This window comes from Ananas comosus, linkage group 24, assembly GCF_001540865.1.
Source record: "Ananas comosus cultivar F153 linkage group 24, ASM154086v1, whole genome shotgun sequence".
Taxonomy (NCBI): domain Eukaryota; kingdom Viridiplantae; phylum Streptophyta; class Magnoliopsida; order Poales; family Bromeliaceae; genus Ananas; species Ananas comosus.
Genome location: NC_033644.1, coordinates 1,450,981 through 1,476,827, shown reverse-complemented (window position 1 = coordinate 1,476,827; position 25,847 = coordinate 1,450,981). Strand labels below are relative to the sequence as shown.

Here is a 25,847-nt window from a genome sequence, read left to right as displayed (position 1 = left end):
TCATCCTAACCGCACATCCTTTTATCCAACGACCAAAAACTCAATAGTACTAAGGGCTTCGTACTATTGATAGTATAGTAGCATAATTCTATATATATATATATATATATATATAGAGAGAGAGAGAGAGAGAGGTTTAAACTTTTGAGTTGAATGAATTCCGATAGATATGTCATATTTTTATGCTCATATATGGGCTTTGAACTCTCCAGATAACCAAATCTCAACATAATTAAGTAGATCTCACTTTAGAAAGATCAAGTTCAATTGAAAAAGAATTATTATTATTATTATTATTATTTGTATTTGGAAATTGGAATAACACAATTCTTTTATATTACATTAGTTAATTGTTTGGTGATATCCATTCCAATTTATTTAATTCCTAGTTAAATTATAGTTACATATGTTGAATACAAATTAGAAAAAAAAATATTGTGGTACCATTGCGGTACCTATTGTTAAATGTGGATTGTAAATGCTAATCAGCTATTCTAAAAACACGTGCTGATAAAAAAGACGCATCAATCGCATTTAAGGGCTCAACTATAGTGCTCATGGGCTTTGACGGGACTCAACTCATTTGAACGTCCGATCTATTGTTGGGTCTCTTATCGTTAGGCCTATTATGGATTGCAGTTCCACTCAACTTTTATTGTACTCATCCAACTCAATTATTAGTCTTCTGGACCTATTATTAGGGGACAAAAAGTTGGAGTTATTTTATCTAATAATAAATAATCAAACATTAAACACACAGATGATGTTGATCACATGTCTAACTTCACTGCTAGCTGTTGATATATGAAAAACTTTGAAATCGTCCTCTAACCTGATCATTCCACTTTACCATCCTTCTACTCCAAAGTGTAGCACTTCGTTACCTTTCTAAAGTGCCAAAAAGAAAAAAAAAATAGAAAATCTATAATTAGAAGTTAAAGTGCTGCAATTAAATTTGGGTTGTAAACTAACATTGAGATATTATTACGATAAATACCAAAAATATTTAGCTCCTTGGGTGCAAAAAAGAAAACAAAAACAAAAAGAAAATCAAGAAAGAAAAACAAAATTAAGCTCATAAATATTTATATAGTTTGACCACTGTCTACCGTCTGATGCCCACCGATGAAAATGGAGAGGGCAATTTAGTTATAACTGAAGTGGAGTACTATAAGGTATCGTTTGGTTCGGAAATAAGCAAAAAAACAGCTATTCCAGGAATAGGTATAAATTGAGGTATAAGCGGGGATTAGATCAATTTTGCGTTTGGATGAAATTGGATTATTCCTGGAAATAAAAAAAATAGCATTTGGTTAGGTAAGATATATAGAATAAGAATTAAAGTGGATAGTTATAAATAAAAAATAATGATATTATCCTTTTTTTATACTAGAATTTGAATTTTTATATTTCATATTTATATTTTAAAATTTAAAATATAAATTTTTAAATTTCAAATTTTGAAATTAAAATTTTAAATTTTAAATCTCAAATTTTAAATTCAAAATTTTAAATTTTAAATTTCAAATCTCAATTTTAAATTTTAATTTAATCTCAATTTTAAATTCAATTTTAATTTTAAATTTTAAATTTTAAATTTAGGATCAATTTAAATTGAAAATATAAAAATCAAATTTAAATTCAAAATTTAAAATATCAAAATTTAAATTTAAAATTTAACATTGGAATTTAAAATATAAATTTAATTTGAGATTTAAACTTTAATTTTGAATTACAATTATACATTTTAAATTTTAAATTTAAATTTAAATTTTTGAAATTTAAAATTTAAAATAAGAATAGGGTGGGAACAATTAATAAAAATAATTTATTATATAAATTTATAAATTTAATAAAATAAATTTTAAATTAAAATTAAAATTTGTTATTATTATAAATTTATAATTTTTTTTTAAATTCTACTTAAACTTAAATTTAATAAAAATAATTTATTATAAAATTTGTTGTAATATTTAAATATAAATAGTATGTATTAATATAGTACAATTAATAATTTTATAATAAAAATAATGTATTATAATATACAACACATTATATTTATATAATTTATTTTTAATTCAATTTATAATTTTAATTAAGTTTGAAATTAAGTATTGGAATAGAATTATTCCACCAAAATGGTGGAATAGTAAATCTGAAGCTATTTCGGGATAACCGGAAATAACAAGGTTTAACCGGGATAAAATATTCTAGTAAAAAATCGCCTCATTTGGCCGAATAGCAGGAATAACTTTCGTTATTCTCGCTTATCCTCCGAAGCAAACCGGTTATAAAAGAATACCTCTTTTAAAAAGCTTATCTCCAACATACACCCAATGCTCTCTCCACTTCCAAAGTTCCAATATGCTATAATATGTTACATCATACTACACACCTATATTCATTAGAGAAAACCTATATTTATACCAGTTGCTAAGTCCCAACTAGACTAGAATTAATTTCTGTGTAAGATTAGTAATAATTCTGGTCTGACTAAAACCCCAATTGGACTAAAAATTTATTCAATAAGAAATAGTTTAATTTTATAATACAAAAATTCAATGAGATTAGAAATAATTAAGGAGATTTTATTGTACTAGATTTCTTCCAAAATTTTATTCTAAAACTAAACCCGTCTAAACGAAGCGGGTAGCGTGCTACCTATCTCTCTCAAAAAAAAAAACCTAGACCCGTCAAATTTTTATGTATAAATATAATTTTCGTTTTGCCATATGTGTGCCAGCATGGCGGGGAGAGAAAGAAATGCGGTGAAGTATTCACCGTTTTAGTGAAAGCGGTGAGTGGTTCACTGTATTTGTCAATTTTTTATGGTTATATAAAAATAGTGAATAATTCGCCGCTTTTACAAACGATAAATTATTCACCGCTTTCATCCCGCTTTCTTCCCCCTCCAACCCCCTCCTACATCTTCGCGATGGTGGTTTCGTCCGCGACGGCGAGTGCGCCGACAACGGCACCGTGGCAAAGTGAGAGAGAACGATGAAAGAATGAGAGAGAGAATGAGAGAAAGATTCCAAGGCAGGTGCGATGGCAGATGCAACGGCAATAGCGGCGGAGGGGGGTGTGAGAGAGAAAGAGCGAGATAAAGAGAACACAGAGGGAATGCTAAAGTGAGAGAGATAATACGAGAGAGTATGACATCCCAACAGTCCCACATCGGATGAGAATAGGATTGTGTTTGGTATATAAGTGACCATGGACACTAGTAATGACAATTGTGCTTAAACATTTTAGGCTGGGTTTAGACCTAACGAGTTATTATTGTTAGTGAGCCGGGTCGTTATATTTGGTATTAGAGATAATCACCATCCGGAAGTGTGTGACGGTTATCGGTTGAGCCGGGGTCTGAATGACAAAGTGACAGGTTATGTTAGGGTCTGGATGATAAAGCTAGCCAGACAAGTCTCAAATCGCCTGATAATTTTAGGCCCGTGATAGGGCTGATGAACGTCAAGGCCTATACGGGGATAGTCCCATGCCACATCGAATAAACACTAGTAATAATAACTGAACTTAAACATTTTGAGCTGATGGTTTGGACCTAACGAATTGCTAGTCGGCCGGGTCGTTATAGAGAGGTTCCAAGGGGTTCCAAAGGAAGGGTAAAATAATAAAGACGGTGAACGATTCACTACGTTTAAAAAATAACTTCGTTAGTTTTAAGAAAAGTTATGAAAGCGGTGAACGATTCACCACATTTAAATACGGTGAGTCATTCACCGCTTATATTATTTATTTCTTCAAAAATCCCATCTGGTATATTAAATGTCTATTTTTGTAATTATTTTTTTAAAAGACTATTTTTGTAATTATAAAAATCAATAGGATCATTTATAAAAAACATTTAATAATTAATCACAACTTAACTGAACGGGTTAATTAAACTAGAATAAGATTAGAAAATCTTCTGACTCTAGAATTTGAATTGAGACATATTTAATAACTACAAGATCAACCACCAAATCCTTAATCAATTGAACTCTCATAAAAATAATTATATAAAGTTAAGAATAGAAGATGACGTAGAATGTAAAAGAAATATGTAAGCTATTAGTAATTAAAATAGTTTACGAAACTATATCTGTACAAAAATATTAACGATAAATAATTAAAATAAATTAACTAAATTAATAAAATAATAGAACCCCTAACCTCCTAAACGATTAAGATAATTTAAACAATAATAAAATAATAAAAGAAAGAATTGTGGAATGTTACAAATTAATGTCAATTTGGGGATTTTCTCCTAGTCTTTAATTATCATTTCCAATTGCAAGATAAATTATTTGCTTACACCAAGGGTCTGTTTGGTTGCATATATTTCCAACTGCATTGCAGTTGAAAATAAATGCATCTATTAATTTTTTATTTAGTTTAGTGTAGTTAGGCCCAACAGTTGCAGTTGCATCTGCACGAGAAGGCTCAACTGCAGCAGTTAGTACTGCAGCCAAATTGGCATGGCTGCAGTACCAACTGTTGCAGTTGAGCCGGAATCGGCTCACCCATTAAAAAAATAAACAAAGTGTGATTTTTTTTTTTCATACGCTTCTTTTTTTTTTTTTCAAAAATACATATGAAATCTGATAAGATTTAGTAATGTCTGTTAGGGTCAATAAATTTTTTTCATACGTTTCTTATTTTTCAGTCTACTAGTTTAATAATATCTTAATTTTTATTTTGACCAAATTTATCATATATTTACATTTAAAAATTATTAAACTCATACATAATTTTATAATATATAAATTATATATAGATATAAAAGTCTTAGTTAATAATTAAAACATGATTACATTATGCTCATGTAATACCCTTCATTTTGAGTTCGTCTAGGGGCATAGTGGTCATTTTTTTTGGATAAGGATGCCACCACCCTTTTCATGTTTATCCCTTCAAATTATGTGCATTTTTTTTGCTCTCTCTAGTTAATTACGTGCATGGTGGAGAGCAAGGGTAGAGGTAGCCGAGGAGCTCGGATTCGACGCGGACGACGCGCCGCGAAGCCGTTCGAGGGTACGGTTAGGATCGTAGCACTGCGAGGAAGCTAGGCGAGGGTGTGTTTTCGCCGTTCTCGACGCCGCGTCGATGTCCGATTAGCCTTTGAGGTGAGTGTTCCGTTGCATTGCTTCAAGTATTATCATTTCGAGCTTGGTGCTGATTTGCAGAATTTTCAGCGTCGACCGTCGGTATTTCAGTTCGTACTCGGCGTAGGAGCGTCGGGTTTCGACGGGACTTGGTTCGTTGGATTCGGGACTTCGAGAGGAATCCATGAAGCCCTTATTTGCTGGATTTGGTAAAGGTTTGCTAGGTCGGAATTTCGCTCTTCTCTGTTGCTGTTTTTTGAGGCAGAATTAATGTTTATTGTCGGATTCTCCGTGTAGAGTTTAGCGGGAGCTTGACTTCGGGCCTTGGGAGGTTTTCGGACGTTTCGGCAGGTTGTTCCGCAGCCGAGGGGAGTTCCGTGCTGCCAGGGATTAGCGATCGAGGTGGGTTACATCGGTTTATTCCTAAGTATTATAGTAGTCGACATGTATGATTTTCTGTTTTTGTAAATCATGTGGTAGCTCAATTTCGTCGATTGTATAATGAATGAAATTAGCTTGAAGGCATGACTTGTAACTATAAATATACATGTTGGACTTAGAATTAAACTTAGGAGAAAACCAGCGTTCGGGACCTGGCATATGTTAAACTACCTGATTTAGCCTAGGGGCCGTTGTATTATTTTATACTGTTGCAGTATCCTCATAGTGAGTATTCCAGGTAGTTTAGTTTTTAGTTACGCTCGTGCTGGGATGCCGAGTGTATTTTTACAGTAGCGTTCAGGCTGTTCCGGACTGTTGGGTGCCGTCGGAATTGACGGTGGACTCGTATCGCCTTTTTGGCGTTAGATTGTGCCGATGGCACGTTACCTGTTGGTTGTTAGACCAGTTAGAGTCGGTTACTTGACTTAGCCTGTGAGAGCAGTATGAACTTGACAGAGATACTTGTAAACTCGTTGGGTCGCGCCCACGAATGCCATTCCGGAATGAGGTTTCAGTGCGATGAGTGTCGCAGTTTCTGTTGGACAGTTCTTGAGCCGGCTACCCTCGGGGTGGTGTACGGCGCAGCTAGATACAGGCAGGGTGGGTCCGTTTTGGGCAGCCCGGGTGAGATAGTGAGTGACGCTTTTCCCTACCTTTGGTGAGGTTGTGACGTGAGTGGAGTCTTAGCCGTCCTGTTAGACCTTTTCTAGAACCGACTACTCTTGTGATATGGTGTAGTCTAATTAGGCGAGACGGGTGTATTCACAGTCTTTAGAGAGTTTTCTCCGCCGGTTACTCTTGAGATATGGTGTAGTTCTAGTAGACGAGACGGGTGTATTCACAGTCTCTAGAGAGTCTTCTCCGCCGGTTACTCTCGAGCTACGGTGTCACCTGATTAGACGGGATGGGTGTATTCACAGTCCCTAGAGAGTTTTCTCCACCAGTTACTCCTGGAGTAGGTTACGGGTTCGATCCGACAGGCGGGACGGGTGTGTTCACAGTCCCTAGTGAGATTGAGTTAGTTGTGACTTTTACTACAGTTGGTTGGTGTAGATCATGCTAGTGTAGCGATATGTAGCGGTAGATTTCTTTCTAACTTTTCCTGCTAGCCTTGTTACCTTCTGTAGACTTAGTGGGTGGACCGATGATTGTTGAGGGCGGCACCCACTGGGACTACTTGTTTCTACAGTAGTTCTCACGCCCAGTTGTTACTCCGTTTTTGCAGAGTCTTCGTCTTCGGCTGCTGCTGTTGTTGGTCACGAGCTAGGCAAGGGCGTCACGAGTTAGAGCCCTACCCGAGGAGCAGAGCTAGAGGCACCCCTACTGCAGGTAGATGTTTTGGTTTGGGTTCATGTACATACAGACTTTTAACTCGCCAGCGCGAGTAGCTTTGTACTCTGGGTTTCAGTGTATGTATATGGAACTCGGTTTCTTTTACTTTACTAGTTCTTCTAGTAGCTCTATACTACTGTTTGTAGTATTGTATGTTTTACAGGTACAGCGGTCGCTTCGTATACAGGGGAAATTTCTTTGCATACGGCGGATTTGTCGGCGTGCCCGGAAAACGTGTAATCCGGGGCGTGACAGTTATGCTCAGAAGAGATAATCTTACATTTCTATTTAAAAATTGATAGAATTTATAAGTACAAATCTCAACTGCAGACTACCAAACAAAAGAAATGTAACTGTAGCAGTTGTAACTATATAAAACCAAACAGACTAGGTATAGTTATGACTGCAGTATTTACAACTACATGTACTTCCAACTGGGGCCGTTTGGTTGCATGTAGTTGCAACTGCATTACAGTTGTAAATACATGTAAATACAAATTTCGTGTTTGGTTTGATGTGTCTAACTCCAACTGCTGCAGTAGAACTGCAGGAGGAGGCTCAACTGCAGCAGTTCGAACTACGTCCCAATTGGCCGTAGTTCCAACTACAGCAGTTGGAGAGAGTAACTTTAAATAAAATATATGCTTACCTCAATATTTTTTAAACAAAAATTATTTTTCTTTTTTACATTAGAGGTAATCTCACCATCATCATATATATAAAATAATAAAATTTTAAAAATTATTTTTTAACTGCATACAACTAAACAAATTATTTATACTTGCAGCGTTTTCTACTACATCCAACCAAACAAGATTGATATAGTTATAACTGCTGAATTTTCAACTGCATGTATTTCTAACTACACTGTATTTATAATTACATCTAATCAAACAGTCCCAAGCGTAAAAATAACGCTTCTCATATGTCACACATAAAAATTAATTCCATACATGACATGCATGCAGTCTCAAAATTAGAATCTAATTTATGGGATGCATTCTATGGTATACATTAATTCAAAGATTTAAACATGGAAAGCATTAATTTTGGATTCTGATTGATTCTGACGAATCAGAACAATGTAGATTGCATTTAGAAATTAGATTTTGATTAAGATACTGACATCAACAATTTGATGTGATACCTGAAATGTACGGCTGCATTGGGAAAAGAATTAGGATTTAAGATAAGGGTATCACCAAACCCTTTATTCCTTTTATACCCAAACGTAAATTTTTTATCAAAGAATAGTAATTTTCAGATATCTGAAATAAGCTGGTATTACTATCCTCACCAACACCTCTATTTTCTATATATAACTATCGACTATTTTTCTTATTTCAGATTATCTATTCAAACGCTATTTTTCTTATATCTGAAAGCAACTCAATTTTCATCCAAACATTATTTTTCTTATCCCCATACTTGTATCTATTTCTGTAATAATTAATTCTTGCTTATACGTTAACCAAACGTTACCTAAGATCGATTCCTAGGTATTAAAAGATGAGAAGAATCTCATTTGTAGTAATGAGAATAATAATGGTGATTTAAAATGCCCCAAATTTCGGTAATAAAGACTTCGAAAGGTGGGGAAATTATTTCTAAAGGCTTTCTTAGCCTCTAAACAAGATTTTGTCGCAATTAAAATAAAGGTAAACTTTAAATACCGCTTCTATGGTTTCGCATTTTTTCACTTTATTACCCTATGGCTTAAAGTGTATCAATTTTCTATCCTGTATTTCATTTTTCTCTTTTTGTTTGTTCTTCCATTAACATTTCGTTAAATTATATACAAAAAATTTTAGATATCTCACATAGGTTTCACTTTAGTATTTTTTTAGTTTCAACTTTGTTACTGATTTAACAAAAAAAATTAGTTGAGTGGATACTAAAAAGAGAAAAATAAAATCACGGATTACTAAATTGATACAATTTAAACTGCAGGGTATTAAAATAAAAAAGTGCGAAACCACAGGAGTGGTATTTGAAGTTTTCCCATAAAATAACACCGAATTAAATTGACACTTCGAATAAATTAAAAGTCTATTAAGTGAGTTAAAAGGTCAATTTGACTCGATCTGAATTAAAATTAAATTAAACAAGTTCAAAAAGTCTTTAAAGCTTCAAACTAATTTTAGAATAGTCTTGGCTAAATTTTTTTGGATTTGAACTCAAATTGAATCAAATCGAATGATTTTAGAATGAAATAACTTAGTCTGAATTGCTAGTATACAAACAATCATTTTGAGAGAACTTTTGACTAGATTTTTTTTAAAAAATACAATCTGGGTGAAATTAGTTTTCTTGGAGTTAATTTTCTAATACAACTTGAATCGTCCTAAACGGACATCCTCAGAAAAGTTATCGCAACATTACTAAAAGTCGTCGATACAGTTCTGACCTGCGAGCTAGTTAAGGATTTCACTACTTGTCGTGGACAGCTTGTTAAATTTATCAATTAAAAAAAATTAATATTTCAATTGGGTTGGGTAATCATTGGTTCAAACCTTAATATGCCTGGCTTTTTTTGCAAATAGCCCCTTCATAAAATTTTATTTTAAAATTGGCCCTGTCAAAAATTTATTTCCAAAAATGATTCTGTCCCTGCCACGCAAGCGCCACGTCATCGCCACGTGGGCGGGGCAGGAGTTTAAGTTGAACACGGTAAATGGTTCACCGTGTCCAATACAAATATCATATTGGACACGGTAAACCATTCACCGTGTTCAATACTAATACAACCTTAGCCAAAAAATGACTAAGTCCTAGATAGTTGTTGTTGGCCTAGTGGCCCTAATCGACTATTAGATTTTGATGATAACAAATAATCACGATTATTGAACTAATCATTTATCTTGAGTTTTGTGTTTTAGATCTCTCTATCTTCAAAAAGGATTCAAGATGGGCAATATTATAGCACCAAGCTTCACCACTTGAAGCTGTGTTTGCTTCCTTTGTCAAATAGACAAACTCACTCCATTCTTAATTTGATTAATATTTTTACTTATGATTAGAGTGAGAAATTTGAGCAAAGTTTAAACTATTCTTTTTATCACCTTATAGATCACTTAAATATATTCCTAACTTGTGATTAGGTGAATAGAATTTTTAAATATTCTAAAACTGCTCAAATTCTGTGTTCTGTGAAATTAAAATTTCTGGACTCTGTTCTGGGCGCCCGAAAGTGGATCCGAATCTTTTGAGACCTTTTGGATCCTGCCTGTTTGCTGTTCGGGTGATCCAGAAACACAAAGACTGTTTGACTTGACAGGTTGCGACAACAGGCGGCGCAAAATCTGGGCGCCCAGATTTTGTGGAAGCAGCGGCGCACGCAATCTGGGCTGTCTGGCAAGAAAGTCAGCACGACTTTCTGAGCGCCCACAACTTTTGAAAGTTGTCCCTCGAGATCTAGGCGCCCACAATTTTCTGACGGCCCAAATCCAGAGGAAGCGGCGCGTGTCAGAAAAGCGGCTCCTCGTGTTCTGTGCACCCACAACTTTTGACGGCCCAGAACTTACGAAGTCAAGAAAGCTGCGCGTGTCAGAAAAACTGTTCCTCGAGATCTGGGCGCCCACAAATTTTTGATGGCCCAAACATACAAAGTCAAGAAAAGCGGCGCACGTGGTCCGAGAAGCAGCTGGCGTGCACAAACTTCTGGGCGCCCGGAAACAGTTTGTGGGCGCCCGGAAACAGTTTGTGGGCTTCCACCAACTGATAGTGACAGCGGTAAAGAGGACGGAAGAGGGCACATAAATGGAGAAGGAGGTGTGGAAGAGATTCTACAGTGTTGGGAGCATGGCAACATGGGGGAGGTTGAGTAGAAGGATGAGGGGGGATAAAGAGAGAGAGAGGAGAGAAACGAATGAGATCATAAAGGCAATTTGATTAGTTACTAAAAAGTATACTGGATCTGTAAAATTCAAAAATATGATCCACTTTTGCAAAAAATGAAAAACCAGTGAATATTTTATGTAAAAAGGTCAAATTTAAATAATGCTGGGTAGTGCTTAATTTTTTTTTTTTTTTCAAATTGTTTAATATATTCAAACTCTTCTTATTAATGAACGCGCATAAAATTTTAGTTTAAAAAAATTATACTATTCCCCTATTTAAGCATTAGAAAGAGACTTTTCTAGACTCACTTCTTATTAAAATGCTTAATTACATTACATTGCACTCCTGGTAACGAAAGCGCCACAGAAGGGGAGGTGACAGATTCAAATGGTATCGGAGCTAATTACCAGCTGAAAGTGTAAGATGAGTCTCAAAGTTATACAGCAGGCAAAGTGAGGTTCTCTTGGCTTGTGACTGTTGTTAGTGGAGCGCGGCTTCCCACAAAATCGACTAAAGCTAGCAAGATGAGTCTCACATCGCCTGATAGTTATGAATGTGTCTCAGCCTTATAAAGACGTCAGGTTTAAAAGAGAGAAAATGTGAGACCTCTGGATTTGAAAAAAATTCTATATATGAGATATTAGGATTAAATTTTTTAATCTTTTTATAGTATTTTAGGTGATGGCTAGATTTAAGAGATTAAATCTTAGCCGGTACTTGAGTTTTTTTTTCTTCTAGTTTTTTTGCTATTTTTTTAAAAAATAAAGACACTATTCAAATATTCTTTTATCAATTCCTATATTATAGGGAATAAACTTATAATTTTTTCTTGTTCATCCTGTTTTGACACACAAAAATTAAAACATAAATAAAATAATAATAAAAAGAGTTAAAACAACTTGATAGAAGCTTTTAGCAAATCTATCATAGAGACTTATTTTTGAAATTTTTCTATTACTTATATATTGTCTCCTTATAAAGTTATTGAGATTGCACGTAAAAATAATAAATTATTGGTAAGAAGAGATAGTTAAGTGGTATTCATGAGAAAACAAAATGACGGAGAACAATAATAAATCTAAATTACAATATAATTAAAATGTATGAATTTGATTTTTTACTCCTTAAAAAGGATTTGCCATCCATGATGTGTGAGCATTGCATATTTTATCTACGGGATGGTTTATCAAATTCTGAAAACATAATTTAAAAGCTAAATATTTTATTTTATTCGAGATATTTGACCACACTTTTAGCTTCAATTATAATAGAAAATTCTCCTATAAAATAGAATATTAATAAATAAGCGAATAACTGAACAATTTATTGCAAAAATCTTTCCACTCTTCCACACTCCTCTCTCTTCCTCTTCATATCCCTCTTCCTCAGCGGCACTTGGTTGAATTTTGGCCGAATTTCTAGCCAAAGTTCGGCCAACTTGTTTACCTTTTGTTCTACCTTTTTCTACAATCATCTAGATTTTTATCTCTTTCTTGCTCATTTTTTCTTCTACTCGAAACCTTTTCTTTTTTTATTTTCGCTGGGCATCGCCGTTTTCACAGATCCTTCGAAGCTTGGTGGGTCAAAAGGGGAAATATTCTGATATGGTCCGAGGTCAAGAGCGTCAATCTGAGATTGAGATCTCGATGGTTGTCTATTCTTTTATATTTTTTTCTTATTTTGTTTTCTATTACTATCACTTCACTACCGTTTGGTTCGGGGTTAAGGAAAAACTAGTTATTCCAAAAATAGGGTTAAGTTTAGGGTTAAGGTGGGGTTAGAGTATTTTTGTATTTAGTTGGAAGTTGGAGTTAGTCCAGGATAGTAAAAAATAATGTTTGGTGGATAGTGAGTTATTATGAATATAAAATAATGTCTGGTTGGGGTTTGGTGGGGTTAGGTGGGGTTAGCTAATCCGGGATAACCCATTTGAGGAAGAGTTAGCTAACCCCACCCATTTTTAAAAGTGTTTGGGGATAAAATGAGGGTTAAAGAGTTATTCCACCTCTTAACCCCCAACCAAACGGAGGCGAATCAAGTTTAAGAGCTTCATATATATTTTTTTAGTTAATGTATAGATTTAGGAGTCTGATTTATATATATATTTTTTTATTTTTTAGATTTGAGGACCCACAGTTCTATCTTTCCAATTTAGTTTTCACAATATTTTTTTTTTTCCATTCTTGTTAGCATGTCAAGCTCTAAAAATAAGTAAAAGATAAAAAAAAATAATTTCTTTAAAAAAAAGCAAAAAAAAAAAAAAAACTATTTATCCGGAAGCATCCGAAGAGGACTTTTCCTGACTGTCCGCAGTGCCATTCGCACACCTGCCAGACTGCAAAGCCTCAAATTCAGCCTCGTCTGTCTTCCGCACTAGGGGTGGAAACGAGCCGAGCTCGAGCGAGCTTATTCAGCTCAAATTCGGCCTTGAAATTAATTTCGAGCCTAAATCTAGGCTCAAGCTCGGCTTGAAATTAATTCGAGCCGAGCTCGAGCGAGCCTAATTTCGAGTCGAGCCGAGCTCGAGCTCTAAACGAGCGATTGAAATTCTCGACATTATATAATCAATAGTTTAATTTTTTTAGACACATTACCTACAATTTGATGCAACATGTCCAATAGTTCAAAATAACAAATAATTATAAGAAATGTGAGCTAGGGTGACTTTCTGACTGGATGAGGGTTTGAGAAGAGAGAGAGAGAGAGAGAGGAAAAAAAGTAGGGATTTGGAAATTTGAATGTTATCATATTTTAGGGTTTGTGCAACAGTGAAAGTCTGAAGAGCAGATGTGTTATGTAAATTTAGAGTTTGGCTCAATTGCACAGTTGTACTTGTTGGGTTTTTTTATGGCCAACAATAATGGCCCAAATTAAATTAAAGCCTATATATAATTAAAATACATTATATATATAATATATATATAGAGTCTGGCTACTATACTTTTATGAGTATTGACTGCTTATACTCATAATTTTCGACCCTTAGATTTATTCCATTAATCATTTCATTCGTTAGATCATACTATTTAACCAACTACCTACTCAACCCTAGGGGACTACTATCATTCTAAGTGGGACCACCATCATCCTAACACACACATCCCATCAATCAACGGTTAAAAATTATGAGTACAATGGGTCTATACTCATAAGAGTATAGTAGCCCCAGCCTATATATATATATAATATATATATATATATATATATATATATATATAATATATATATATATATATATATATATATATATATGAGTCCGCTACTATACTATCGATAGTACAAGCCCTTGTACTATTGAGTTTCTACCGTTAGATCTACCCTTTGATCATTTCCATCCGTTAGATTTATACTATTAAAACAACCACCCACTCAATCCTAGGGGACCAACTATCAATTTAACCGGGACACACTATCATTCTAACCCGCACATCTTTTCATCCAAGCGGCTGAAAACTGCAATAGTACAAGGGCTCGGTACTATTGATAGTATAGTAGCATATATATATATATATATATATATATAATATATATATATACAAGCTTTTCGAGCTTTTCGAGCCTAATTCGAACGAGCGAGTAATATTCAAGCTCGGCTTGAAATGAATTTCGAGCCTTTTATTTTGTTCAAGCTCGGCTCATTTAATTTCGAGTCGAGCTCGGAGCGAGCCGAATATCGAGCCGAACACGAGTCGAACGCGAGCCGCTCGCTCGTTTGCCAGCGCCTATTCCGCACCTCCTCGCTTTTGCTCGGGCTGTCTGCCCTTCTGCTCCTCCCCAATTTCTTTTCCTTTTTCTTCACTCCCTCCTTCCAAGCCTCTTGGCCTTTCACCTCCTCCAAGAGCCATAAATTATAAATAAATAACAACAACAATAACAATAATAATCTCTCAGTGAAAAAAAAAGAAGAAGAAGTTAATAAACGAATCAACAGAGACCATTCGATCGCGCTCTCATGTCTTCAGGTCCATTCTCTCATCATCGTCCTCATTCCAATCAATTTCAAAAAATAAAAAGAAAAGAAAAAACCCTAACCAAAACCCTAATTTCTCCTTCATTCCGCAGCTCTCCGATCCATGGCGAACACCGTGCTCTTCTCCCCCTCCTCCTCTTCTCCTTCCTCGTGGGCTCTGAAGCGGGGACTAGGGTTGCGGCGCGTCCCCCGCTGCCCTAACTCGCTCGGCCGCGCGCTCCGGCGATCCTTCGTCGCCGCCGCCGCGAACTCCCCCGGTTTTGCGAATGAGAATCGCGAGTGAGCTCGCGCTTTTTTGATTTGATGTTGTGGTGATTTGTGTTGATTGGTGGTGGTGTTCTTTGGATGGGGAGTGATGGATTTGGATTTGGATTTGGATTTGGATTGGTTTGCAATGTGCAGGTTTGTGATTGTCGGCGGAGGGAACGCGGCGGGGTACGCCGCCCGGACTTTCGTGGAGCACGGGATGGCCGACGGCCGCCTCTGCATTGTTTCCAAGGAGGTCTGTTGTGCCGGATAAGAAATATTAAAATACCGTTCTCTCACGGCCTAAGTTTTTGTGTTGGTCCGAGAGATTTATATGGTTGCAGAGTAGGAAATTCTGAGTTCAAATCATTTTAGCCTCGTAGTTTCATTTAATTTTTCCGTGCTTGCTTCAAGTAAAAGTGTCGGGTCAAGATGTCAGGAGTGGTGAATTTAAAATATTAAAAGACAGTTTTATAGCTACTGAAACTTTTAGAGTAAGGATTTAAGTGCAGTGGTACGGGATCGTGCTGAAAGAGTAAGGATTTAAGTGCAGTGGTACGGAATCATGCTGAAAAATTACTGGCACAGTACGACATAGTGTGTGCCATACTGATGTTTGCCGATCACAAAAGAATACATTTGTGCCACCAGATAATAGCATGAAATTTATTGTTTTTGTCCCCACAACTACTTGCTAATTTAAAAAAAGTTGTTTTGAGTGGTGCCATCCACACGATGGTCGTATCGTGCCGATATCTTATCGGCACGGTGGGCATGGCCTGTGCTAATGGGTGCTTAAATCCTTGTTTTAGGTTGAAGAAAGAAAGTCATTTATAATTTGGTGCTTAGTCACTCTTGAGAATATGATCAAAGGATTTATTTTGTATCCCTCGATTTGGAGTGCATTGTAAAGTTTGAACTTTGAAGTACAAAAAAAAACTTAAATCTGAGAAACACAATTGGTTTAGCTGGTTTTCTAAGAGGTTAAGTTTTACGATTAACAAGTTCCTATATAATTCTCTCTGGAGGATACTTAGCTGTATAAGTAAGAATTTCCTAGTTTGTGGATCATTGCCTAGAGAATTAATTCATGATAATCTTTTTGTTGTATGACTTGATTATGTTATTCCTGACCTGCATCTGTGCACCATTTTATGCTTTGTAACTGCTGCTTCGATTATGTTTCTTGCTTGCAATGAAAGGAGGATCTAATCCTGGATTGCACACCTTGAACACATATTCATTAGGAGTGGCAAGTTAGAGACTCATGATTACTTGGTTAAAATGTCTTTGGATACATGATACTTTTAATTGATGTTGTAGGTGAGGGAAATTTTCATTTGATAAAGTGAGAATTTTGAGATTGTGGTTGATTTGCTAGTGGGTCTGGGTCTTTTAGTTGGTGATTGTGCTTAATCAGCAGTTGGGGCAATCTATAACAGTTACCCACTGAATAGCCAAAAAGTTTCAGCTGTAGGATAGCTGAAAATAAATCGACTACCCAACAACCTGTTCTGGCTACAGTAGAAACTATTATACCACAGTTCAGAATATTGATTCCTTCTCCTTTATTATACACTTATTTCTAACAACCAAAACCGTTTGGTCGCTTGTAATTTTTCCAAGGGACGGAATAAAACGTCTGTCAAGATTTGACATTAGGCCAAAACGTTGAAAGAAAAGAAGCTATTGTTTACAATGACAGCATGAAATATTAGTGTTCTTCATGAGAGCAATCTAAATGCCTCTCAAACGCTTGGTTAAAGTTTTATCTAATTGTTCTGATTTCTCCAGATTATTCATTGTATTTGAATATGCTGTGAACTTTTTGCTGACATGAAAATGGAAACTCAAAATTGTTGAAATTTGTTGAAAATGGTGAAACCAAAGCTGTAGGAATTCTATCAGTTAAGAAAAACTGATAGTGTGAATTTTGATTTCAGCTTCTTTTTTTATTCTCAACTCAGCATTGGTTCCCCATGTGAATGAAGGCCGATGCAAAATGATTGGCTCATGTAGAAACTGATCCATCTTATATACTAATTGATCATGACGGTGGTTTGCTCATTGTTGATAGCTGGAAAAAGGGTGGCCCTACATTGCCTTGAGTTTGGCCCTGTTTGATAGAGGGTTATATGGTGTTTTGAAAAGCTTATTGTATAAGTGGTTGCTGGGCAACCTAAATCATATAACTGTTCAAGAGTCAAAATTTTTTTATTTGTCAGCAAAGCTATTGTGGATATCTAGTAGCCTGTTTGAACATAGTAACCAAATGGCCCTATTGCATTGGCAAGTTGGCTAAGACACTTTTGAAAGAAGTGTTACTAGGCTACAATTTTCAATTATTTATCTACAAAATTGCCCTTCGGACAACCAATTTGCTTCATGGATGTTGGATACTAAAAGCTTTACTATCAGAACCTGCTTTTGTTGAACATGTTGTTGTTACGAGTGTCAACTGTTTCTCTGCGGTTGGGCTATGTGTTCTAGTTTCAAACCAAGAATTATATGTGCAAATGAGGATGCATATTTTTAATGGATTGTCTCTATCTTGAAGATTTGATGCTTATATATTCGTCCAACCCATTTACTCACTTATCCTGTTTTCTCTTTTGAGGAAAGCTTGAACACTCTTCCATCTAGATGCACTATAAGCAAATATACTGTGACTTTCTTTGTGGCCAACCTATTCTTTAATTACAAAATGCATACTATATAGATTTCGTTTGTAGGTCTAAATTGGTTTCTAACTTTACGCATTTGAAACAATCCAGGCTGTTGCACCATATGAACGGCCAGCATTAACCAAAGGTTATTTATTTCCTCCAGATAAGAAGCCAGCTCGCTTGCCTGTAAGAACTTGCTAAACCTTTTTCTATAAAAGTAATATTTCACTATAATGAGTATGCATTTGACTGTAGATTGCTGTAATTTATGATGGTTTCAGTCCAGTGGTAATTATCTGATTAACTGAACTAAATGTTGTTGCTACAACCTACTCATGTCCTTATTGCATAATACTACACTCAGCTAGTTGGATAAAACATCACTTTGCCTAAAAATGATTGTTAGATGCTTTGCAACTGAATACATTTCAAAAATAAGATAGTAGAAAAAGCTTAAATGTGATTAGGTTTTACAGACCTACTATTTGAGAATTGTAATGTAAACCTTTGCTTGAGGAAATTTTAGCCTGCAAATTTTCCTTTTATGCAGGGTTTCCATACCTGTGTTGGTTCCAGTGGGGAAAGGCAAACACCAGAGTGGTATACGGAGCATGGAATAGAGGTACATAAAGTCTTTTTTCTTTTTTCCTGTGTCATCTTGATCCCAAGGACTTTGCAATGTTTGGCTATATCCTGCTGTTTTGTGAATCATATTGTATATGCGCGTCTGTTACTTTGAACACTAAACTCAACTTTAAGGCATGTATCACAATGTGGTTAGTTGCTTAATGCGAGTGCATGAAGTGTTGCATTAGTGACAGATTATTTGTGCGACAATGATTTCTGAATTATGTGGCTATGCTTCAATCATAATATGCCAATCATAATATGCAATCATAATATGCCGCTGTTTCTGCTTACAATGCTTCATAGTATTTTAACAAAAGTTACATGTTGTTTTGTTTCAAGGTGTTATATCAAGACCCAGTAGTAGCATTCGATGGACAGAAGCAGACCGTGACAACAACATCAGGGAAAATTCTCAAGTATGGATCTCTTATAGTTTCGACAGGTTGTGAGGCTGCAAGGTATGTAATATGATATCTGGGTGATGAATGCAGTTATTTTTGTTACCGTTATTCACATTTGTGGTTTGTGTATATACAAGTACACGTTCATTTGGAGATGAAACTTTTGGAATGCAATAGTTTTCTTTATGTTATTATTGATTATATCGTGATAATTTTAATCTCTCAAAATGATTGAGCCATTTCTTGACTTTGTTTGAACAATCTATACACTATTCATGTCTGTGAACAAATAGATGCAGTTTAGTATATTACCATTTGTATAATCATTTAGGAACTTGCTTTTATAGCAGCTGTTCTGTTTGTTTGACTAGAATATCTTTTCCTCAAAATTTTTACCCTTATGGTGGTCGCTCAATGCTCAAAATTTTTACCCTTAAAATTTTCTGTCTGTTTGTTTGACTAGAATACCTTTTCCTCATTGCTCATTTGAGATCTTTTCTTATAGATTCCCGGAAAAGATTGGAGGAAACTTACCTGGGGTGCATTACATACGTGATGTTGCAGATGCCGATTCTCTGGTGTCTTCCTTGGTATATTCTGCTGCTTTCTATGATTAGCTGTAATGTTTTCAGTTTCCTTGGGTATATTCTGGAGCTATGGTCCCTCAAACTTTATAGAAATTTAAGTAAACTTGGACAACGTTTTTGTTCTCTTCATTTGTGGTGCGTGTTCGACTATAATTACTATTGGCTTTTCTCTCATTCCATTATTGCCCATGTGGGAACCCTACTAACCAATTAGGAATCATTAGTTCGTTTAATATTTGCAAAGCAGGATATCTGTATCTTATATTTTATCAGCTGGAATTGCAATAAAATTGGGAGAGTAACCCAAAAGTCAAAACTAAGTAGAACATGACTCTTTCTTTAATGCAAATGTTAATCAAAGTGGCTTGTTTTTTCTGTAGAAAGTATGTTATTTTTATTTCTAGATTGGTCAGTAGGGCCCTATCCATTCTCTCTACAAGTTAATGTCCAGATGCCTTGCTTTTTCTATTCAAGAAGTCGTGCTTTTTGACCTGAATCACAATTGTTGTACTTGAATTGGTTTTCTAGGGAAGAGCCAAAAAAGTTGCTGTTATTGGTGGTGGCTACATTGGCATGGAAGTAGCTGCTGCTGCTGCCGGGTGGAACCTTGATACTACTGTAAGGATGTATTTTGTATTTGTTATGTATATTTCTGTGCATTGTGATGTTGTTCATTAAAATACAAACTTGCTGTGTTAAATTTACTATTAGATAGCCATCATAGAATACGTTTCACATGTTTTAAGGAACCTCTACCAGCTCAATAAATTTTTGTTATCCAAATTAGATAGAATTTGAAGATTTTTTAAAAGACATTAGGCCAGTTCGTTGTCGTGTTTTCAGTGCTTTTTTTATTTAAAATTTGTTCTGAACAGATCATATTTCCGGAGGATCACATAATGCCAAGATTATTTACACCTTCACTTGCTCGTAGATATGAAGAGCTCTATCAGCAGAATGGTGTCAAGTTCATGAAGGTGATTTCCAATTTTACAATGATCTTTTTCTTTTTTAATGGTGCTACCTATTTTCTCACATTTTAAGATTTCTTCATCTTTTATTTTTTTTAATTTTAGGGAGTTCTTATCGACAAATTAGAAGCTGGCGCTGGTGGAAGAGTTGCTAATGTCATCCTTAAAAATGGATCTGTCATAGAAGCTGATACGGTAGCCACTCTGGCTCTTCTGTAGTCATTATAGGAAAGAATTTTGCAAGAACAATCTTTAGAGTTCTTGAACTAAATTTTTATATTCTTTTTTGCCCTTTTTATGAAAAATATGGATTCATATGATGCTAGGATTCTCTTGCTTAGCTCACAAGCTTTTAATTGCTATTGTTTTCTAAAGGGGAACTTTTGATATGCTTAACATTAAAAAGAAAAAAATTGGTACAGACATGTATGCTGTAGACTTTTTAGGTAAATTTATTGGTAGGATACTCTTGATTTCATTCACATTGTGAATTTGTTTGAGGGATCTTTTTTTGTTGTTACTTGCATTGATTGATGGCTTGTTTGGCCTAGCTAAGTTTGTACAGTTTTGGTTGAATAGATCAGTTGAAAGAGGCACTAATAAATGTTTCAATACACTGCTCCAGAATACCTTTCCCCTGTACCAAAAGCTTGACCTTCAAATTCAAGCCTTTGAATTTTCGCCCACCACAAATGTTATAATTGCCAAATACCTGCTTGCTGCTTCTCTTAGAGAAGCTGTAATTGAGGCAGGGCAAAACCATAATCATCACCCCATCATCGTTTCCACACCGTCCATCCCTTCTCCGAACAGTATGGGGATCTGCTAAAGCACGAATGAAATTAAGGAGGCTCTTGAACAAGTTTTTACGACTGAATTGGGCAAGAGAGAAGCTTCTTGTAAAATTAGCCAGTTTGTTGATTATCAACCTTAGTCGTTGCAGTTGTTGCTCGCATAAACAAAACACTTTCATGATAGCAGGATATTACATGTTTTAGAGTTTGTTTCTCCCTGCTTATTATTATTATTTTTATTATTATCATTATTATTATTATTATTATTTTTAAATTGCTCCTGCAGTATTTGAATCATTATGTACATGCATAGTAGTAATCATTGATATTGGTGTGAAAAGAGTAGGGATATAGAACCCAAGGCTGTCTTGTGTTTGATAGTATTATTTGGAAAATGTATTTGGTATTACCTTCTTGCTTATATTAGGTGACTTTCATAGTCAAGTTTTTATTCCAAACTGTTGAAATTTTCATTGTCTTTATTGATGCAGGTTGTCGTAGGTATTGGAGCGAAACCAGTTGTTAGTCCTTTCGAGGCTGTTGGGTTGAATAATAGTGTTGGCGGAATACAGGTTCGTGTCTCTTCTAGACTTCTTTCATTCGCTTGTTAATTCATGCATCACTAGTCACATTCGTCTGTAGGCAATTGCAAAAGGCTTTTGGCTTATATCTTTGATTAGTTTTCTCTTTTATACTTATATGAGGAATGCTCATATTCTTCAGTTGCTAGTCCTATTCTTTAGTTTTCATCGAGTTTGATTTCACTTCAACGACTGAAGAGGCTAACCTCAATTCCCATTCTTTCTCATTTCCTCTCCCAGCATGTTTGTGCCTTTATAACCAATGCGAGAATATCTTCCATTTTCACAGGTTGATTCCCACTTCCGGACGAGTCTGCCTGGTGTCTTTGCTGTCGGAGATGTAGCAGCATTTCCTTTAAAGGTAGACATTGTTATGATTTTCCTTCACTTTGTATCAACTTACTAAAATTTGATTTTGTTATTCCATGAAGATCTACAACCGAACAGCACGAGTGGAGCATGTTGATCATGCTCGCAAGTCAGCACAGCATTGTGTTAGAACACTCCTAACCGCCCAAACTCAACCGTAAGTTATTAACATTAACCGTGTCTTTAATAATGTTCGTTGATTTACCTACTAATTTATACTCTTTCAAATTTGATTTAGATATGATTATCTCCCATACTTCTATTCAAGAGTTTTCGAATATGAGGGAAGCACAAGGAAAATCTGGTGGCAATTTTACGGAGATAATGGTAGATATATTTTGACAAGAAATCTTCTTATGTTTAGAATAGGGTACAGTACACTTTTGGTCCTCAAACTATGAGGGACGTGATACTTTGTCCTCAAACTTTAATTTATTATAATTTCTAGTTCGAACTTTCTAAATTATTATAGTCAAGTCCCACAATTCATTTTAGTTAATTAAATATTGACGCATCGCTAATGTGGAAGTGATGTGAATCTTAATTATTACCGTGTCATTAATTACAACATTGCTACATCACTTTCACATTAGTGACGCATCAATATTTAGTCAAATAAAGTGAGTTGTGGGGCTTGATTATAACAATTCAGAAAGTTCCGAGTTAGAAATTGCAAAAAATTAAAATTGAGGACCAAAGTGTCACTCACCTCATAGTTTGAGAACCAAAAGTGTAGTTTACCACCCTTTAGAATTTATTGAATCATTGTTATTTGGTCATTCATTGAACAATTTATTTTGCTTTGATTAGTTGGTGAGACTATTGAAGTTGGAAACTTCGATCCAAAGGTCGCTACTTTCTGGATTGACTCTGGTAATCTGTTGTTCCCAATATTTTCCATTTCATTGCTATATTTGTTTGATAATTTGTTGAGCTTTTGATTGTTTGCTTCTTCAGACAGTAGATTAAAAGGAGTTTTTCTCGAGAGTGGAAGCTCAGAGGTACAAATTTTCATATTATTGCATTTTTACTTTTTAGAGCCCTTATTATGATTGCATGAAGCTTGAGACATCCATTTTTTCTGAAAGAATTCATTAGAAGCTCATAGAGTTTTTCATAATTACACCTTATCACTAGAATCGAGGAGGAAGCACAAGGTATCCCCTGTGAAATATATAACAGGATTACTGAACAAGTTATTAGTCATCTACCTAGATAGTTTTAGGTAGTAGATGAGGTTTAGTCCTTTAGTTTTCTTCTGCAACCATCATGGTGATTAAACTCGATATTACGCCATATTAAGTTGCTGTCTTGGCGCGTGCTTTGCAAACCATTCCAATGAAGCCTCGTGAAACGTGAATGCGCAGCATGATGATATCTCTTGACTGTCTTCCTTGTTGTTAGTTGGAATAGCGCTATGAGGGCCCTGTTTGGATGCATGAACATCTGATCGGTACATCCTTCGATTTACTCAAAAAACATGTAGTATTTGGTAGATAAGGAGGGTGATCAAATGTCTAGAATGGATACCATATTATATTCGAACTTCGAGCTATTTTTTCAGAATGTGATAAATCACCTAATTGGTGAAATATGCTATCCTACCAAATCATAAAAGCTAAGACCTTTTTAAGGAGTAAAAATCAAACTTCTAGCTTCGCATCACACAAGAAAATTTTCATACTGAATAAATTAGTGTTAGATATCTTATTTCAATATTCAAACAGGGCTTTAGGTCTGCTCTGATATCCAAGCCAGCTATTAGTGGAAATGGGATATAGGGCCTGCTTGGCCCTGCAGTGCAGGCCGCACCGCAGGGCTTCTTGGAAAAGCTCTGATACGCCTCTTTGTGCAGTCGCGCACCGCTTTCCCAAAACCCCCTTTTTGTGCAGTCGTGCGCCGCTTTTGCGGCACGCGACCGCGCGGCCAAACAGGGGGATAGATTCGTTCATCACCCTTGATGTGGTCTACTTGATATAGCAGATTTTGTTAGACTCCAGCCTTCAGTACTAGGGGGTCAATAGCAACAATGATAGATTTTGAGTGAAGATCGTGCTGTTGAAATTTACAATCAACATGCGAAATTGTTGCAGAAAAAAACTACAAAAGTGTAAAGTCCCCTCGATTAAAACTCTTATTCTACTTCAGTGCATATTTCAAAAACGGGGAAACCTTCCTGAAAATTGAAGTTACTTCACTCTTTAAGCCAATGGAAAGAAACTTGCTATGCATAATAGAACAGACCATACTTGACCACTGATCACATCCCACAAGGAGATTCTCTCTGTAAGCTCTCCATAATAAGTGAGTAACTTTTCTGGATCGCGAGCTTGTTACTTGTAACACAAGTCCAAAATTGCTTTTCGCATCAACTTGGGTTAATTCGTCGAGTTTCCATGGATTTTACTTGCTATCACTGTAATCTGATACTCTGAATCATTAACATCGTATGAAACGTTTTTTTGGTATCATTAACAGAAATCTGCAATTCCTTTTTAGACTGTAATAGATTTGTGGTGTTATATCCTTTTCAGGAGGTCTCTCTTCTACCTCAACTTGCGAAGGCTCAGCCGCTGGTCGACAAAGCTAAGCTCAAGAGTGCTTCTTCCATAGAAGACGCCCTCGAGATTGCGCGAAGTTCCCTCAAAGCTGGTTCCGCTGTATAGTGCGAAAGCTTTGTGATTTCGATGATTTCGATTTCAATAAATCCTCGGTATTACGGCTACCTATCTAAATCAGGGAATTGTTTTCCTTGGATCTTCATGCGCTATAATGTCTTTCAAAGTTTGTTCTCGAAGTAGTGGCTACAACAGTTGCTCTATCCTTTGGTAAATTAACCTGCATTGCTCTATCTTCGATCTCATGTGAAAATGTGTTTTTTTACCGACCGTCCCTAGAGCAAGTGGCAAAGGGCTTGATGGTTGGTATTCGAGGTTCCAAGTTCGAATTCTAGTTGATTCACATTTCTAGCTTAAGTTTATTTCTAAATAAAATAAACGAAGCGGGTAGCGTGCTACCTATCTCTCTCTCAAAAAAAAGAAAATGTTTTTTTTTTTTGTTGTGGGAGAGGGGGGTTACATTTTGCCAATGCCTTAAACCTTTTTTTTTGGGAGGTAAATTGCAAAGTTAGTCCCGGAAAACAATTGCTTGAACACAAATTAGAAGCCCTAATGGATTTCTTCCTATATTTCTCACCTATACATAATAATAAGGTTTTGTTTGGTATTGCGGAAAGATTGCGTTACGTCCGGTGAGAAAGTAGAATGAAAAAATATCTTGTTTATTTCCGTACGTAATATTATGTTTTGTATATCGCGATTAGTTAGTTAAAATATATTTTCTACGGTCCCATCGGAGAACAACACAGAAGCCTATTTCTATATTTTTTTACTCTAATTCTCTCAATACCAAATTAGGCCTAAGTCGAGTTTAAATTTTTCTACAACACGGTGTTTTGATGTATAAGTGGCTTCAGTTTTTAAATTCTCTATATTTTCCATTCGAAATACTTAAAACGTCAGCGTACAACTCAATTTGCGAAGCTGTAAGAGGTGTTGGTGAAGTTGTGTAATCAATCATCAAAGATCTCCAACTAGCAGGCATGTTACAATTACTAAATAAAAACCATGAATAATTCATAAACAAGAAAATGCAAGTTCCGAGTAATCTCTAAACACAGGTGACATGATAAGTTAGTTGTAACGCGCGTGGCATTCTTAAATATAACACAAATGTTATAAACCAGCGAAACAAATGGCCTCTTATTTTATTGTTTCTACCCTTTAAACCCTCTAAGAAGAGCTAAACCTAATAATCCTAAATTAAGCATTGAACAGATGCAAGAGTAATTACTACTGGAACATGCTTGAGGAGATTCTTTTTGTCCCCTCAAGGGGGGATCTAATCATTTTAAA

At 35.4% G+C, this 25,847-nt stretch overlaps 1 protein-coding gene across 1 annotated transcript; it reads left to right on the top strand.

The window, feature by feature from the left end:
- On the top strand, nt 14,466-24,814 carry LOC109728783 (monodehydroascorbate reductase 5, mitochondrial). The gene is made up of 17 exons (XM_020259310.1): nt 14,466-14,680; nt 14,781-14,967; nt 15,091-15,190; nt 17,709-17,786; nt 18,151-18,222; nt 18,570-18,688; nt 19,137-19,221; nt 19,747-19,836; nt 20,094-20,195; nt 20,295-20,384; nt 21,475-21,555; nt 21,854-21,925; nt 21,996-22,090; nt 22,172-22,260; nt 22,744-22,806; nt 22,891-22,934; nt 24,468-24,814. The coding sequence occupies exons 1-17, from the start codon at nt 14,671-14,673 to the stop codon at nt 24,597-24,599; spliced, it is 1,509 nt and encodes a 502-aa protein (XP_020114899.1). The 5' UTR covers nt 14,466-14,670; the 3' UTR covers nt 24,600-24,814.